This window comes from Lithobates pipiens, unplaced genomic scaffold (assembly GCF_037356315.1).
Source record: "Lithobates pipiens isolate NorthernLeopardFrog02 unplaced genomic scaffold, aLitPip1_a1.2 Scaffold_16, whole genome shotgun sequence".
In the NCBI taxonomy this organism is placed as follows: domain Eukaryota; kingdom Metazoa; phylum Chordata; class Amphibia; order Anura; family Ranidae; genus Lithobates; species Lithobates pipiens.
In genome coordinates, this window is record NW_027507748.1 from 555,828,582 (window position 1) to 555,846,635 (window position 18,054).

General features: G+C 41.6%; 1 protein-coding gene across 2 annotated transcripts in view; it reads right to left on the reverse strand.

The window, feature by feature from the left end:
• Positions 1-18,054, reverse strand: part of MYO1A (myosin IA) — a 119,149-nt gene that overhangs the window by 41,971 nt on the left and 59,124 nt on the right. For both annotated transcript variants that reach the window (XM_077483560.1, XM_077483559.1), the window contains exons 4-8: positions 8,509-8,603; positions 6,759-6,863; positions 5,171-5,217; positions 4,002-4,065; positions 2,373-2,471 (exon numbers count right to left, since the gene is read on the reverse strand). In XM_077483560.1, coding sequence (XP_077339686.1) covers positions 2,373-2,471; positions 4,002-4,065; positions 5,171-5,217; positions 6,759-6,863; positions 8,509-8,603 — 410 coding nt within the window. The remainder of the gene's footprint in view (positions 1-2,372; positions 2,472-4,001; positions 4,066-5,170; positions 5,218-6,758; positions 6,864-8,508; positions 8,604-18,054) is intronic.

Below are 18,054 nucleotides of genomic sequence, written 5' to 3' on the forward strand. Positions count from 1 at the left end.
AAGCTCTAAATTTTCCTTACTGTATTAAAAGCGTGTTTTTTCTATGTGCCCCTTTGAAGAGACTTCCTATTACTTCCTTCCCTGACAGGCATCATAGGCTAAAGCACATACAGTATTTATTTATACAAACATATCATTACAGAACTGTACCCTACAGTCAGCCAGGATCATGGATAAAATCCTTTAGACCTTGACACAAAATATACCTGACACCTTGATATGAACACCTACTGAACACCTATCTCACACAATAGGCTTCAATTCACAAAGTTTTAACACAAGAATTAGTCACTCTAATTCAGCCAGTTGGCTTTGTTGGCTTTGTGAATTGAGCCGAATGCAAAAAGAAAATTATCATTATCTAATAAGCACACTACAGTGATGTCTAAAAGGAATTTCTAAGGGTATAGGTGTGACTGGAACAGGAAGGCACAGCAAAATAAACCCAACAGATGTTCTAACCTTTCCCCACTCTAAATAGAGTTTTTAATTTCTTCCTCTTTTCATACAGGAGAAATAGTGCATCACTTCCTGTCCCTCTTAGGCCCCATGTACAATGCTGTTGGTAAACAGACATTTAGGAGCAGTTGGGCATTTTCTTCAACTGCTCTTGAACTCTCCTCTATGTTATCTTATCAGTAAATGTACAGGGGGTTATTTATAGTCTTTTCTAGGCAGTTGAGTTTAGAGGCCTTTTTTGGAAAGCAAAAAAATGAGTTGAGACGCTGAGTTTAGAGGCATTTCAAGCATCGAACGCTTCTAAATGTGTAACTCGCGTTTAGCCATGTTTCGTTTACAGGCGTTTTTCATTTTTGGTTATTTTGAAAAGAAAGAAATCTTTTTTTTTCAAATCACTTCTAAAAGCAAATTTAAACGTGGGTTACTATCTGGCAGGTTAAATCGTTCAGGAGAGGTTGTAAAAACGTCCTTTGTACGTTAAGCCTTAGCCTACACAGGAAGTGAGAAGAAATCTCCACAGTAAGGACAGACAAAAAAGACCTTGCAGAGGCTGCAACCTTTTTCACTCTTAAAAAACAAAAATAAAAATGTTGGCTACGTCTGGAAGATAATGCTAGATATGAAAAAGTAATTCCAGGAAAAAACAAAAAAACAACAAAAAACTGTCCCACTGCCAATCCTTTCTCTTGTTAAGTGCTACGATAGCTGAAGAATCTTTTGCATCCAAGACATGTTTGAGTATGTCAAATTCCTGGTCCCCTTGTGGTTTCCTCCAATGACCCCTAAGTTATTAAAGGACACAGTAGGGACCAGTAGCGTCGGAAGGGGGTGTGAGGGGTTCTGACCCAGGCTACAGCCCAGAGTGGACCCCCAAAAAGCCCTGGGCCTCATATTGCTCATTGAGAATTATTAGCCCCGAGACCCCAGGCCTGGGGTTGGCCAAGAACTCAGGGCTATAGAATGCAGTTTGCACACATCACTGCTCACTCACCAGGCAGTTCCCAAAACAAGAATGGCAGAAACCAAATGAATCATTTACTGGGGAAGGGGGAAAGGTTGGTTACATTGGCTTTAGTGTGGCCTCCATCCAGTTCTGGTTCCGGTTTCCAGGTCTGTTTTAAAGCCCTCCCCTCCGCATCTGCTGTGCTGTGGTCCTCTGCCCAAGGGACAGCACAGAAACAGATCGGCAGCAGCACGCACTCCACAGCCAGCTCAAGTGAGCCCTCAGCCCAGACTCAGTGTGCTGCCTGTCACTGGGGCCTCCTGGCCAGCACTGGAACAGGTTGAAGCCCAGCCAGGCGGCAACCAGCAAGTGAGCCTAAACCCCCCCCCCCCCCAGAAGGAATGGCTGGGGAGAAGATAAAAATTTGGGAGGATCTGATGAGACTCTCTCTCTCCCCTGGCTTCCCCAATGAAGGGAGGCATGTGTGTGTTCCAGAGAAGCAACTACTAGGCTTCAGAGGTGCTATTTGCTGAGGACTTCAGGAAACTTGCTTGCGGAAGCTCGGTCGGAAAGGTGGGACCTTTCACCTATAGCTTCAGGTATGGATGTACTCATTGAGGGTGAGATGCCAGTAGGTGCTTCTCATAGGTTCACAGAATGGCCTGGCTGTCCCCTCTCTATCAGCATTATTTTGAGCATGCTGCTAAAGGGCCTACTACTGATACTGCTGTAATAAGGTATTGAGGAAGCTGACCTCCAAGTTTCTTGTGCATTGGGTATCTTGCACCTTCAACCCTCCTTCCTGCATCTCTGTCTGAAATCTGCAACAAATCGTAAAAAGATCTCTAGACTGGAACTTAAGTTTGTCAATGTGCTTCTGGGACCAGAAACAGGGCGAGTAGCCTCTGAACAGGGAAGGGGGGAGCCCATTTCTTATCCAGCAGCTACCTTTTGGGGTTGCGTTCCTTACCTAGAAGTTCATTGCCTCCTCCTGCAAGCAGCTGGTAAAATATATGAAAGTTTCTTTCTCCTTTAACATGTTTCACCACCCGAGATTTCTCCAGCAGGTCTAAAAAAAAAAAAAAAAAATGTTTTATTTATCAGGAAGACCATATGAGTTTATGTACAGTAGCTTTTATAACAATCAAGTTTAGAATTGCAAGAGTAACCTGAACAGTTACGGTATGTTACCATGCATGTTTTCCAGCTGTTGTAGAACAGCAGTTGATGAAGGGGAAGACAAATGTCAGAAACAGCCTTCCCAGCACAAAAGAAATATGCCTAATACTAATACTACTAATGCTTTTAGCACAATAGAGCAATCATAACTGTTATTTTCTAGTGGAGGAATGAGTTAATGAATAACTGTTGGACGTGTTACTGGGAAATGTTTGGTAACTCACTGAGTCTTTCATTTTAAAATACAGGACACAGGTGGGATTTACAAAATCTGTCTATATCCTTCTCCCCATACACAACCTCTTTTATGCATTGTCTTTCCCAGTACTTAATGAATAAACAAGCAATATTTCAAATATGTGCTTTAAATAATTGCCATCCCACTCTGACGGAAATGAGCTGATACTTCCTGCTGTGACCTATCCTGGAATAATGAGGGCCTAGGCAAACAAGGAAAAACAATACCAAAAATGACTGTGAATCATTGAATCCAATAATATACATAATACGTACATGAGAAATAACACACTAAGCCAACAATAAAGGCAAGACCATGTGTTACTTGTGTGAACAGCCTAAATATGTAATATTTCTGTCTTTCCTATTTACTTAAAAGAGTTGTCTAGCCAAAGCAATGTGGCAATACGTATATTACAAGGGTCTCTGACTATATTTTAATTATTATTTTGTTTGAATCTTTGTAGATTTGTATAATATTTGTTTGGCTTGTAATATAGCTGCTTTTATAATGGTCAACTATAACTATAAGAGGCAAGTTACCAAACACTAGAACCATTTTATGTGATTTATATTTAGCTATATTCTGATTGCAAAGTCATATTTAAATTGGGTACTTTATTTTACTTTATTTAATGTTATTGTGGCTTTAATGAATTCAATACTGAAATGTGATGGAAAAATTCTTTATATTGTACTGAATGATATAAAACAGGAGGCTGGTTCAATAAACATGAGAAACCTTAAAGCGTAACTTTACCCATGACAACTTGATAAAAAATAATGTTCTTTAGCAAGAAACATACACTATGTTACCAAAAGTATTGGGACGCCTGCCTTTACATGCACATAAACTTTAATGGCATCCCAGTCTTAGTCCCTAAGGTTTAATGTTGAGTTGGCTCACTCTTTGCAGCTATACAGTAACAGCTTCAACTCGAGTTGAATTCAGGACTCTGCGCAGGCCAGTCATGTTCCTAAAGCCCAAACTCGCTCACCCATGTCTTTATGGACCTTGCTTTTTTGCACTGATTCAAATCATTTGGTGGAAGGGGGATTAATTATGGTGTGGGGCTGTTTTTCAGGGGTTCATTCAGACCCTGCATGTCTCATTAAAGAAAACCTGTAACCTAAAAATCATCACATAGGGGACTTTACATCCTTGTATGAAACAAATACTTACAGTTACTGATAACACCTCCAACTGGATCTCCTTTAAAGTCAAATTCAATGTCCATGTATTTTCCCTGAAAATCATGGAAAGAATTGAATCAATAGTTTCCTTTTGTGCTGCAAAATGTGTGTGCACACACCGTTGTGACAGTAAACATATAATAAAACATACAAAATATGGGTCCACATCAAGGTTTTAGTATTTTTTATGCAAGTTTTAATGGAATTTTTTTGGATATCTGTTTATATGTATATTTTTAATTGAAATATTTGAGGTACTAATTAATTTACTGCAAAACCATTACTCCACTTGGGGATGTTTTGTGTTGGAAGGTTAAACTACCAGCATTTAAAACACTTTGACCAGTTCCTGAATTACTTTAATAAACTGGACATATTTGTATCACGTATAGTGTAAAGTAAAGAGAAGGTAAGGGATGTTTTGGGACTTTAAATATACCCCTACTGTCACTAACGTATGTTTCAACAGAACATATAAGTTAATAAAGGACACAATCCTATTAGCCCCCGTATACACGGTCGGACATTCCGACAACAAAATCCGTTGGATTTTGTCCGAAACTGGTGTTGCATACACACGGTCGGACAAAGTTGTTGGAAAATCTGATCGTTCGTAACGTGATGGCGTTATTTAGTTACGACGGGACTACGCTCAGGCTAGTAGCCAATAGCTTTGGTCTAGGAATTTGATCTGAGCATGCGTGGCACTTTGTCCGATCGGAATTCTCTACAAACGATCTGATCGGACCATGTTGTCGGAAATTTTTTATATCCAGCTCTCAAACTTTGTTGGTCGGACATTCCGATGGAAAAAGTCAGATGAAGCCCACACACGGTCGGATTATCCGACAACGCGGTCCGATCGGACATTTTCCGTCGGAATGTCCGACTGTGTGTACAAGGGCTTAGAGTTTAAAACCATATAGATATTAGATACAACACAAAGGCAAGCAATATGCATCCTTCAAATTAGGCCTACACATTTCGCTGATATTGTACATTGCAAAATTGTCACATGACTGCAGCAAAACAGCTATAAGTGTCTCTGTGCAAAGTTAATTTGAGAATTGAGATCAAGGCAAGATGGACAAGAAGACAATATACCAAATGAACTAACAGAAGGCTGCTGGGTGAAAAGTTTGGCAGAAAAGAACTTACAAATCTGGAAGAGTTATCATTTCGAATGGTCTTTGCATTTCCGAAGGCTGTGATAAAAATAAATAAATGAACCATAGGTTAATGCCACATTACTGTGAGACAGTACAATAATGGCTATGCAGAGTTTCGCTCTTCAGTGGAAACACTACTCTTATCACTTTATGTCTCTCCATTTCCAAAAGGCAGGATCTGAAATTGAGACCTGTCTTTGCAAATTAAATCAGAAAAATGTATAATTTCTCATTTTCGAAGGAGTCATTTATAAAGTGTTCAAGGCCCTGACTCCACCCCTTCCATACAATGTGTCTCAGTATTGGCTAGCAAGGCCACCTATCACCATGATAACTGACAAAGAGGTACAGGAGAGAGCTGAGCCTGAGTGTCAACTATTAAAGCAGTCAACTGTTGTATATCAGAGAGCCCTGGGGGGCAGGACTCTTATCTTGCCTAACAGCAAAGATAAATGTATATGCAGTCTCCTGGAAGTGCCTGCTGATTTATAGCTGTGGCACTTTAGCCAGGTTTAATGGACTACAGGTTAGTTTATAGCAGAGATCTGCAATTAGTGGACCTCCAGCTGTTGCAAAACTACAAGTCCCATCATGCCTCTGTCTCTGGGGGTCATGCTTGTGGCTGTCAGAGTCTTGCTATGCCTCATGGGACTTGTAGTTCTGCAACAGCTGAAGGTCCACTAATTGCATATCCCTGGTTTATAGGAACTACTTTGATTAAGAGTAGCTCCCCCTTTTCCATATGGTACAAGAGCAACCATGTAAAAGTACTGGCATATTAATCCATGCAACTAAGCCCTGGAACAAGCAAGGTTTGTGGCTTTGATTTTTCCTCCAGATACATTCACATGGGCATCTTATAATGGATTCTTTTATTTGTTTCTGGAAAAAAATCCAACGCATTGCATTTTTCATTGCATTAGTTTTTAAACAGTTTCTGGTATCATTTTCATAGATTGTGACAGTGCTGTGGACACACACACCATTTTGTGAGAAATTATTACTTCTAATTTAATCAATAGTCTTCTTTTGTTTGTCCGTGTGAAAGATATACTTTGCCCATATTGTTACATAGTTACATAGTTACATAGTTACATAGTTAGTAAGGTTGAATAAAGACACCAGTCCATCCAGTTCAACCTGAGCGTCTACAATTGTCCTTATCCCTGTACATTGCACACTCACATCCATCCCTACCCTCAAGGAGCCCACAATCTCAGGTCCCCATTCATATACTAGGGCCAATTTTGGACAGAAGCCATTTAACCTACCTGCATGTCTTTGGTGTGTGGGAGGAAACCGGAGTACCCGGAGGAAACCCATGCAGGCACAGGGAGAACATGCAAACTCCAGGCAGGTAGTGTCATGGTTGGGATTTGAACCAACGACCCTTTTTACTGCTAGGTGAGAGCGCTAACCACTACACCACTGTGCCGCCCATATTGTTACATAGTTACATAGTAGGCAAGGTTGAAAAAAAGACATAAGTCCATCCTATGTTGTGAAAATAGTTGATTGTTACAGAAGTAATCATAACTCTTTGAAATTCTATATGCCAACAATATTATATCACTTACCTTCCAGAACAGGATTTGATTGCAAGAGTTGCTCTTTCACTTGATTTACTTCCTCTCCTTTTCCGCAAACAGCTGCCACGTAGGACATCACCAGCTTACTGGCCTCTGTGAAAGTTACAGGACCTTAGTTAATAAAATCTGTATGAGAAAAATGAGATAGGCAGCAAAACATAGCACAATGAGTTATCAGGGTAATGTCTGAGTTTCTGCTAGGGGACCGAGTCCATAAGTGTCACAAAAGATTTAAAAAAAACACAGAAAAAAACATATGTACTCTTTTGTGGTGTTGGGACAATCAACTAGTAGTGACACAATATTTAATTTAGAGTAACAAAAAAATGATAACTAGAATGCTCTGGTCCTTGACAACTGCTATTTAATTTCATGTAACAAGCACCATAAAATCGTATCTATACCCAAAATGTAAAATCAGGCTATATCAATTGCAGAAACGTTGCTAAAAGCGGAAAGTTATTTGAAATGAATTACGTAATTTGATTTACTTTAATCTGAGATGTGTTTACACACATTCCTCCTGCAGCCCGTTACTGGACATCATCACTGTCTGGCGTCATGGTCAATAGTGCTTCTTCAGCACTGGATCTGGCCCGTCTGTCCAACATTATCTTTGTATGCCCAACTTTTACCTAGCCTTCAGCATAAGTCTCTATATTGATAACCTGCCTTTTCCATGGACGGCACATCTTTCTGCTTCTCTTTCTGCATAAGCATGATCTGCTCCCAGTGTAACAAACTTGAGAGATAACCTGGAGATACCATGCAGTTAAATATGTACAGTGCCTTCTTGTGGGTGTTCTTCTTTGGGACGAGGTGCCCCTTAGATGCTATGTTCTGGAGGAACTTATACCTAACTCTACTAACACATAAGACTTGTACTTTACTTGTTCTATCCTTTCAGAAATGTACTTTACCAGTCCTGCTTGAGGTGATTGTAGCCACATTAGTGCACTTATGACAGAAACAATTGAGTACTGTCCATGATCCTTTTTTTAATTTGAACTAACATACAATTTTTACGAACAAGCTTTTGCGGGTATGTCCCCTTCTCCAATGTTCCAGCAGTACTAATTCACAAGAATCCTGAAAAATTGCATTAATATTGTATTTATATTGTATATATATATATATATATATATATATATACCGGTATATATATATGCAGGACAGGGGCAGAAAGTCAGGAGGACTGGAGGAAGATCAGCCAGGCATAACTGGTGGCAGTCAGGTGGGCTAGCATTTTCTGCAAGCAAGTGGAGCTGGGATCAGTGGCCACAGGGAAGCAGAAGGAGGAATGTCATGCTGTTTGCTCACTGCACTACTTTGTCAAGGGACTGAGAATTCCTGCCTGTAATGGGCCTTTCCTGAGCTAACAATAAAACTGTTGCCCTCAAGAGTGAGCAGCAGGTGCTTTAGTGTGAAAATCAAGTTTGTGCAGAAGGAAGGAAAAATTGATTTTTTTTTATAAATAGGGAGGAATTTTCCTTTGTTCATAGTTCCAGACATTTTTTTGAGTTGGGCATCCCATAATTTCCTATCCCATCCAAGTTATCAACCCCTAATAAAACATCAAAAACAAGCCAATGAATGTTTTCTTCATTGGAGTGTGTGAAGGAAATGCTATGTGACTGGCTGTGCGGCAGTGGGGACCTGGGACACTAGCGACTCCTCGGGGGGTAGTGCTACATATATGAACATCAGAAATGAATAGTCTTCATCAGAATGTATTTACCAGTTTTTCCAGCACCGCTCTCCCCTGTGATTAGGATACACTGGTCCCTGTCACGTTCACGCAGACATATGTATGCCTCATCAGCCAATGCATAGCTGTAAATAAGAGGAGAAGTAAATAACATTAGATCATAGGTTCCAGCTATTGTAGATACATATCACAATATGCTTGTTGATTATCCAGGTATATTTGCACTGCCAATGAGATAAGGTAAACAGCACTGACAATGGTTGAAATGAAAATTTAAATATATTTTTCTATCCATGTTAAAGTGAAATTAAACCCACCGATTCAGACGTTCCCAAAATAGTTACATTGAAGGCATAGTGTGATTGATTGTTATCACAGTTGCTTGTGCTCTCAATGAAATGGTCAAGGTATCAAATAGCTGGTGTTATAACTGATAACATGTGCAGCACCAAGGGAAATCCCAATCAAACAGGTGCTAAGGTGGCAGCTTCCTTGGCTGTAAAGTGTAGGAGGGTTTAATTCATCATCAATCATAATCAACATGGATCATCAACAACCAACAAAGATGGGTCCATTATTGATTTTTGTTTCTCCAGCATTTACATCTCTGAAGTAACAGTCAAATCCAACTCCCTCCATGCAACTTTGGTAATGGAATGTAACACATAAAGAAACCACAAACCATATATAGAACAATCCCTATGACAGCACCAATTACACCCTCGATAAGGAAATGGAGTAATGAAGGATAACCTAATATCCATGTGATATAATTTCTGGTGATGTATTATCTTTAATGGGCTAATTCACCCATAATTGTTTTTTCAGCTTTTGGAAGATGCAAACCACCTGACCTGACAAATGCTTCCATTTCTAAGGAACTGTCAAGGCTGGGCTCCTTCTACTTAACAAGCAGCTCTTTTCTTTCAGTGCTCAGAAGCTGCTCAGCTGTCAGTTAATTACCACCCACTCATTACCACAGTGACTCACCTGGTTAACAATAACCTGCCTCATTAGTCAAGCCCACAGCCAGCCCCTTTTTTGCTATTTAAGCATTTCCTCCTTGCCCTTGTGTGGTCTATGATCTCTAATGTGTTCTTTCCTGTGCTCCTGTGTATGACTTGGCCAGGCTCACTTCCCTTCCGATTCTTGTTCCTGATATTTGCTCCTAACTATGCTGACTTCTGGTTTCCTGACCCCAGCACATCTGTACCCTCTCTGGTATCCTAACCCTGGCTTCTGTTTTTTGACTATGTTCCTGTACTGTTATTTTTGTAATTTCATTAAAGGTGTGATTTTAACTGCACTTTCTGTCTCCATCTGGTTTATGATTCCTGACAGGGATCCCACTGTTCCTGCTTGTTTTTTATTTATTTGTATTTATTTTTTGTATTACAGATGGTAGAATGTGCAAAATGTTACTGCTAGAGTATCCAATAAAAATAAAGCCAGTGCTTTGACCAGCAAGCTTCCCCCATACTTAAAATATCACTTTTGGGTGGGTTGACACTAAAAAGAAATACTTTGTTCTAAATGATCATTTGTATGGAGAATGCAATACAAGAGCTGTCATGATGTATTTGGATATATATATATATATATATATATATAATATATATACAATTGTGCTCATTTATGGCAGGATTTATGATTTCTTGCCCATTTTTCAGAGAATATGAATGATAATACAAAAATATTTCTTTCACTCATGGTTAGTGTTTGGCTGAAGCCATTTATTATTAATCAACGGTGTTTACTCTTTTTAAATCATATGGTAACAGAAACTACCCAAATGACCCTGATCAAAGGTTAACATACCCTGGTGATTTTGGCCTGATAGCATGCACAACAAGTTGACACAAATGGCTATTAAAGGTAACCATCCTCACCTGTGATCTGTTTGCTTGTAATTAATGTGTGTGTGTATAAAAGGTCAATGCGTTTCTGGACTCCTGACAGACCCTTGCATCTTTCATCTAGTGCTGCACTGATGTTTCTGGATTCTGAGTCATTGGGAAAGCAAAAGAATTGTCAAAGGATCTGCGGCAAAAAGGCAGTTGAACTGTATAAAACAGGAAAGGGATATAAAAAGATATCCAAGGAATTGAGAATGCCAATCAGCAGTGTTCAAACTCTAATCAAGAAGTGGAAAATGTGGGGTTTTGTTGAAACCAAACCATGGTCAGGTAGACCAACTAACATTTAAGCCATAACTGCCAAGAAAATTGTTCAGGATGCAAGGAAAAACCCTCAAATAACTTCAGGTGAAATACAGGACCCTCTGAAAACATGTGGTGTGGCTGTTTAAGATGCACAATAAGGAGGTACTCGAAGAAAGATGGGCTGCCACAAAGTATCCCACTTAAAATACCCCAAACAGCACAGAGACAAGCCGCAAACCTTCGGGCACAAAGTCATTTGGAGTGATGAGACCAAAATTGAGCTTTTTGGCCACAACCAGAAATGCTACATTTGGAGAGGAGTCAACAGGGCCTATGATGAAAGGTACACCATTCCTACTGTGAAACACAGAGGTGGATCACTGATGTTTTGGGGATGTGTGAGCTACAAAGGCACAGGAAATTTGGTCAAAATTGTTGGCAAGATAAATGCAGTATGTTATCAAAAAATACTGGTGGAACATTTGCATTCATCAGCCAGGAAGCTGCGCATGGGACGTACTTGGACATTCCAACATGACAATTAGGGATGAGCCGAACACCCCCCTGTTCGGTTCGCACCAGAACCTGCGAACAGACCTAAACTTCGTGTGAACTTTAGAACCCTATTAAAGTCTATGGGACTCGAACGTTCACAATCTAAAGTGCTCATTTTAAAGGGTAATATGAAAGTTACTGTCCTAAAAAGTGTTTGGGGACCTGGGTCCTGCCCCAGGGGACATGGATCAATGCAAAAAAAAGTTTTAAAAACGGCCGTTTTTTCAGGAGCAGTGATTTTAATAATGATTAAAGTGAAACAATAAAAGTGTAATATTCCTTTAAATTTCGTAGCTGGGGGGTATCTATAGTATGCCTGTGAAGGGGCGCATGTTTCTGGTGCTTAGAACTGTCGCTGCACAAAGTGTCATTTGTGCAGGAAAAAAAGTCTTTTAAAATCACTTGCGGCTAAATTGTCGGGTCTCCGTAATACAGAGAACACTCAATGAGTGTTCTCTGTATTAGCCGACAATTCATTCATTCATTGATTAAAAAAAAAAAAAGCGTGGGGGTTCCCCTAAATTCTATCAAAAGGCCCTTCAGGTCTGACATGGATATTAAGGGGAACCCCGTGTCAAATTTAAAAAAAAAATTGACGTGGGGGTCCCCCCAAATATCCATACCAGACCCTTCAGGTCTGATATGGATATTAAGGGGAACCCCGCATCAAATTTTAAAAAAAAATTGACGTGGGGGTCCCCCTAAATATCCATACCAGACCCTTTATCCGAGCACGCAACCTGGCAGGCCGCAGGAAAAGAGGGGGGGATGAGAGAGCGGCCCCCCCTCCCTCCTGAACCGTACCAGGCCACATACCCTCAACATTGGGAGGATGCTTTGGGGGTCTGTGACCCCTCAAAGCACCTTGTCCCCATGTTGATAAGGACAAGGGCCTCATCCTCACAACCCTGGCCGTTGGTTGTGAGGGTCTGCGGGCGGGGGGCTTATCAGAATCTGGAAGCCCCCTTTAACAAGGGGACCCCCAGATCCCGGCCCCCCCCTGTTTGAAATGGTAAGGGGGTACTTTGTACCCCTACCATTTCACAAAGAAAGTGTCAAAATGGTTAAATAAGACAAACACACTTTTGAAAAATTCCTTTATTAAAAATAAAAAAAATAAAAAAAAAATTCCAGCGGTGCTAATCCACTCTTGCTATCCAGCGACGGGTCTCCGGGGTCCAGCGATGAATGATCATATCCAGCGACGGGGGATCTCTCAGTCCAGCGCTGTCCATACCTCCTTCTTCTGTCTCCACTGCGGAGACACTGCAGAGAGCCGAGCGCTGACATTTCTTATATTGGGAGGGCGGGGCCACCCGTCACCTGACCCCGCCCCTCTGACGCAGGAGAGGGAAGCCAGGGGTTCCCCAGTGACGTGTGGGTGACCCCGCCCCCTCTGATGTAACGCAGGTTTCCGTTACATCAGAGGGGGCGGGGTCACCCACACGTCACTGGGGAACCCCTGGCTTCCCTCTCCTGCGTCAGAGGGGCGGGGTCAGGTGACGGGTGGCCCCGCCCTCCCAATATAAGAAATGTCAGCGCTCGGCTCTCTGCAGTGTCTCCGCAGTGGAGACAGAAGAAGGAGGTATGGACAGCGCTGGACTGAGAGATCCCCCGTCGCTGGATATGATCATCCATCGCTGGACCCCGGAGACCCGTCGCTGGATAGCAAGAGTGGATTAGCACCGCTGGAATTTTTTTTTTTTTTTTTTTTTTTTTAATAAAGGAATTTTTCAAAAGTGTGTTTGTCTTATTTAACCATTTTGACACTTTCTTTGTGAAATGGTAGGGGTACTTTTGTACCCCCTTACCATTTCAAACAGGGGGGGGGCCGGGATCTGGGGGTCCCCTTGTTAAAGGGGGCTTCCAGATTCTGATAAGCCCCCCGCCCGCAGACCCTCACAACCAACGGCCAGGGTTGTGAGGATGAGGCCCTTGTCCTTATCAACATGGGGACAAGGTGCTTTGAGGGGTCACAGACCCCCAAAGCATCCTCCCAATGTTGAGGGTATGTGGTCTGGTACGGTTCAGGAGGGAGGGGGGGCCGCTCTCTCGTCCCCCCCTCTTTTCCTGCGGCCTGCCAGGTTGCGTGCTCGGATAAAGGGTCTGGTATGGATATTTAGGGGGACCCCCACGTCAATTTTTTTTTAAAATTTGATGCGGGGTTCCCCTTAATATCCATATCAGACCTGAAGGGTCTGGTATGGATATTTGGGGGGACCCCCACGTCAATTTTTTTTTTAAATTTGACACGGGGTTCCCCTTAATATCCATGTCAGACCTGAAGGGCCTTTTGATTGAATTTAGGGGAACCCCCACGCTTTTTTTTTTTTTTTTTTTTTTTTCAATCAATGAATGAATGAATTGTCGGCTAATACAGAGAACACTCATTGAGTGTTCTCTGTATTACGGAGACCCGACAATTTAGCCGCAAGTGATTTTAAAATACTTTTTTTCCTGCACAAATGACACTTTGTGCAGCGACAGTTCTAAGCACCAGAAACATGCGCCCCTTCACAGGCATACTATAGATACCCCCCAGCTACGAAATTTAAAGGAATATTACACTTTTATTGTTTCACTTTAATCATTATTAAAATCACTGCTCCTGAAAAAACGGCCGTTTTTAAAACTTTTTTTTGCATTGATCCATGTCCCCTGGGGCAGGACCCAGGTCCCCAAACACTTTTAAGGACAGTAACCTGCATATTACCCTTTAAAATGAGCACTTTAGATTTCTCCCATAGACTTGTATAGGGTGTTCCGGCTTTTCGAATTTGCTGCGAACAGCCCAAATTGTTCACTGTTCGCTGAACAGGCGAACAGGCAATGTTCGAGTAGAACATGAGTTCGACTCGAACTCGAAGCTCATCCCTAATGACAATAATCCAAAACATAAGGCCAAGTCGACCTGTCATTGTCTACAGCAGAATAAAGTGAAAGTTCTGAAGTGGCCATCTCAGTCTCCCGACCTCAATATCATTGAGCCACTCTGGGGAGATCTCAAACGTGCAGTTCATGCAAGACAGTCAAAGAATTTACAGGAACTGGAGGCTTTTTGCCAAGAGGAATTGGCAGCTTTATCCTCTGAGAAGCTGGGGGGGGGGGGGGGGGCGATCAAGCGGTTAACTGTGTTCCCTCAGTGTATTATAACTGTGGGAGGTATAGGACTGCCAAGGGGAGGAGACCGATTGGTGTCCCTATATAGAAGGAACACACAATCTGTCTCCTCTCCCCTGACAGGACGTGGATCTGTGTGTTTACACACACACAGAGCCACGTTTCTGCTCTGTCATGAGCTATTGCGCGTGCCCGGTGGACATTGCGGCGACTGGACATGCGCATTGGCTCCTTGGTGACACGGCGGCGCTCGCGTACCTCCGGTGGTGTTCGTGTGCACCCTATGTCCGCGGGAAGCCAAGGACGTTATATGACGCCCACCCTGAGGGACTGAGTGTTCCTGCGGATGTCATATGACAATGGCCCGGTATGGAAGTGGTTATATGTTGGTGCAAGTGTGCACGATGGAAGCCGTGAGCAGAAAATGTGTTTACAACAGGTTCAAATGATTTCTTAACAGGAAAGATATGAACCCCAGATGTGATCGAGCGAGTGCATCAAATGCTGGCACGAGATCGGCAACTGACTCTACGATTGATGGCGGAGAAATTGAGCATTAGCAAAGACACGGTTCACACCGTCATCGTCGAAGATCTGTTCCTGGTTTGTGCTGCACAAGCTGACAGATGAACAGAAAGCAAAATGAATGGAAATCTCTGGAGATTTCATTACCGTGTGTGACCAGGATCCATCCTTTCTGCAAACCATCATCACAGGGTGATACAATTCTTAACTCAGCGTGGCAAACCTGTTCTCCGTCATCCACTGTACTCCCCTTCTCTGGTGCCTGTGGACTTCTTTCTGTCTTCTTGCTTGAATCATGAAAGGCACACATTTTGCGGATATGGCAGCAATCCAGGAATGTGTGACAGCGGTTCTGCGATCAATTCCTAAACAGGCCTTTGCTGACAGTTTCCAGAAGCTTTATGAACCTTGCCAAAAGTGTGTTGTGAAGGATGGCAATGATTATAAAGGCCAACACAGGTAATTTGTTTGTATTTTTTTTTTTTTTTTCTGATACCATTCACCAAACTGTCTAGACACACCTCATAGACAGAAGCATATGTTACTTGAATGTTTTTCAAATTGTAAAGACCTATTGGTGAAAATGCTGGTAAAAGTGGAATGTTGCACATGAGTTATCAAGCTTTAATGGAAATATCTGATTTACAGCAAAGGCAGCAGCACAGTCCAGAGTAAAATGAAAATATGGGACTTACTTTTTACTGGAATCAATTTTTTTCTCAGTATTGATGCAATTATCACTACATAATGGCCAGTTCCAGTAAACCTATGTCTGTCTATACTTGATCATCTCAGACATTGGAATTTCGAAATCAAGCATAATACAGACTGATTGGCCATAACTGAACACCATGTATTGATTTTGCAGAACCTCAAACTTAAGAACATCATTCAGAGCCAACATTTCATTTTCATTTTGTAATAAATGTATCTAATCTTTGAACCACTTTCATTAATTATGCTCACGCACATTCCTGGTGGACCCAACTAACGGTGCTCTGCATTCACTTTGCAGTCCCTGTATTCTGTGCATTAAACACTCCTGACTCCTGCACTCTGTGCAGTATGTACCCCTGAGCCCTTCTCGCTGCACCCTGTGCATTACACACTCCTGTGTCTTGCATGATAAACACTGTGTTGGCGGCTTGTCTTCCTTTACGCCACCACGGCTTTCCTCCTCCTTCAGCAGCACGCCAGCCATCCCAGACTGGTTTGGCCATCTCAGACCAAGCCGGTGAGTGGGTCTGCTGCCTGGGTCAGGATCTCTCAGTGCAGCAAGATTATTGGAGCCCTCCATGCTGCACTGTTCCATCGATGGATATCGTCAGCTCCTCACTGCTCCGGGGACCTCCAGCGAAACCATAGGCTCATTTTAATTTCAATTAATTATTCTATATCCCACCTTTACATTTACCATCTCAGTAATAATCTTTGGATTTAGTTCTCATGATCATCATTGAATAAATGCATTCCTATTTGCTATTACCGCTATTGAGAGTCTTATCTTCATTTAACCCATTGAGCGTTGTCATCGTTTGCTTGTGCTTAGGTTGAAAGTATATGAGGTGTGTTACAGCCCTGTAGATAGCAAAACTCAGTGAAGAATTTGGGGGTAGATGGAGGGAAGGGCTTTTATTCATTTTCTCCTTTGTTAAATCTTAATGCTACTGATGTCTTCCAGCCTCTTTACTGCCTGACTCTGACCTTGCATAATTGCTGGCTGCAATTGTTTTTTTTCACAAGCTATTTTTTTTTTTAAGGGTGACAACAATGTATTGTGCCTGGGCAATGTGTATTCACACAGCCTCATGTCATTTTCATTGGGAGAGCAAGTCGCAGTCTGTTTTACAGAAACAAGATTGTCGGAAACTGAGGAAGAGCATTGTAACATTATAACACAAGGTGCCCAAACAAGAACCCTTTATCTATATCACCAGTCGTTATTTTAATGAAAGCTAGAAATTAAAATAAAAATAGGATTTCCAAGTACAATGTAATATTATCATGTTAAAGCTTATATGAGATTTTAGTGGTTGTGTTTACATCTACTTTTACAAACAATTGTTTGAGTTCTTTGGATTTACAGTGCTGGGCTTCATTTTACTATGTCTCTGCCGGGGTGTACAGATGTGTACACCCAAATATCCTTGTAAAGAGCGAGAACTGCCCTCAACAACTATTAAAGCTATCTTTTCAAATGTCAATCAGCTGTTAATTGGCTTTTTTCCTTTTTTTTTTTTATATTATAACTTTTATCTTGTTCAGATTAGGGCATCAGGCTGTTGTTGCTGACGGTCCATTCAAGAGCTGCCTTTTTTTTGCAATACCTCACTTCATCTTTTAAAAATAAAAATGTGAAACTACAGTGCACCCAAAACACTGCATGCCCACACCTCAGGTGCCCCACAACCCTCTTCCCTAGGCACACAAAACCCCGAAAAGTTTTGGTCTTTTCTTAGTTAAATGTATATAAAATAAATGTATTGATTTTACTAATAAGATCTGCATTGGTGTTTTGGTAGTCTACTGTGATCCAGGCCCAATTCGTTTTATTACAGAGAGAAAATCTCTAAATAATGTTAAAAAAAAAAAAAGATTTTCCCAACAATTGTATGCCATATCAACATAAATGTAGGCCATTATGCTGCCAGATGGCGTCCCCATCTAGGGAGGGGGCTCCCTGAGTGACTGGGAGCCTATGAAATCTTAACTACCAATCTTGGACTTACTGTCTTTAAGGATCTTTGCCAAACATGGACTGTATTGAACCGTGTGTTACCTCTTGTGAATTATTTGCCAATCATGGACTAAAGGACACTAAGGACTCTCTGCTGTTATGCAGGTATGATTACTCTATGTGCCCTAAAGCACCTTGTACAGGAATTCATGTGGGAAACTGCCTGATAAGAACAGTTCTTTCTTCAGTAACGCTACTGTTGACTGTTTACTGCCTGGTTTGATGTTTCTTCTTAAGACTTGTAACATGGGGACTGTAGGCTACAGCAGATACAGTGCACTTTAGTCCTGCATGTATTTTTCTGTCTAGTCTAGGCTACATTGCCATTGCTAGGAACAACTGTATATGTGTCACAGCTTAATCAACCAACCAGCCAGGGAATGGGTGACTAGTGTATGGCGATGATTACTCTGATATACTCTGATAGTGAAGGGTGTTGTGCTTGCCCCCTTCACTAGCAGTTGGTTTCCCACATTT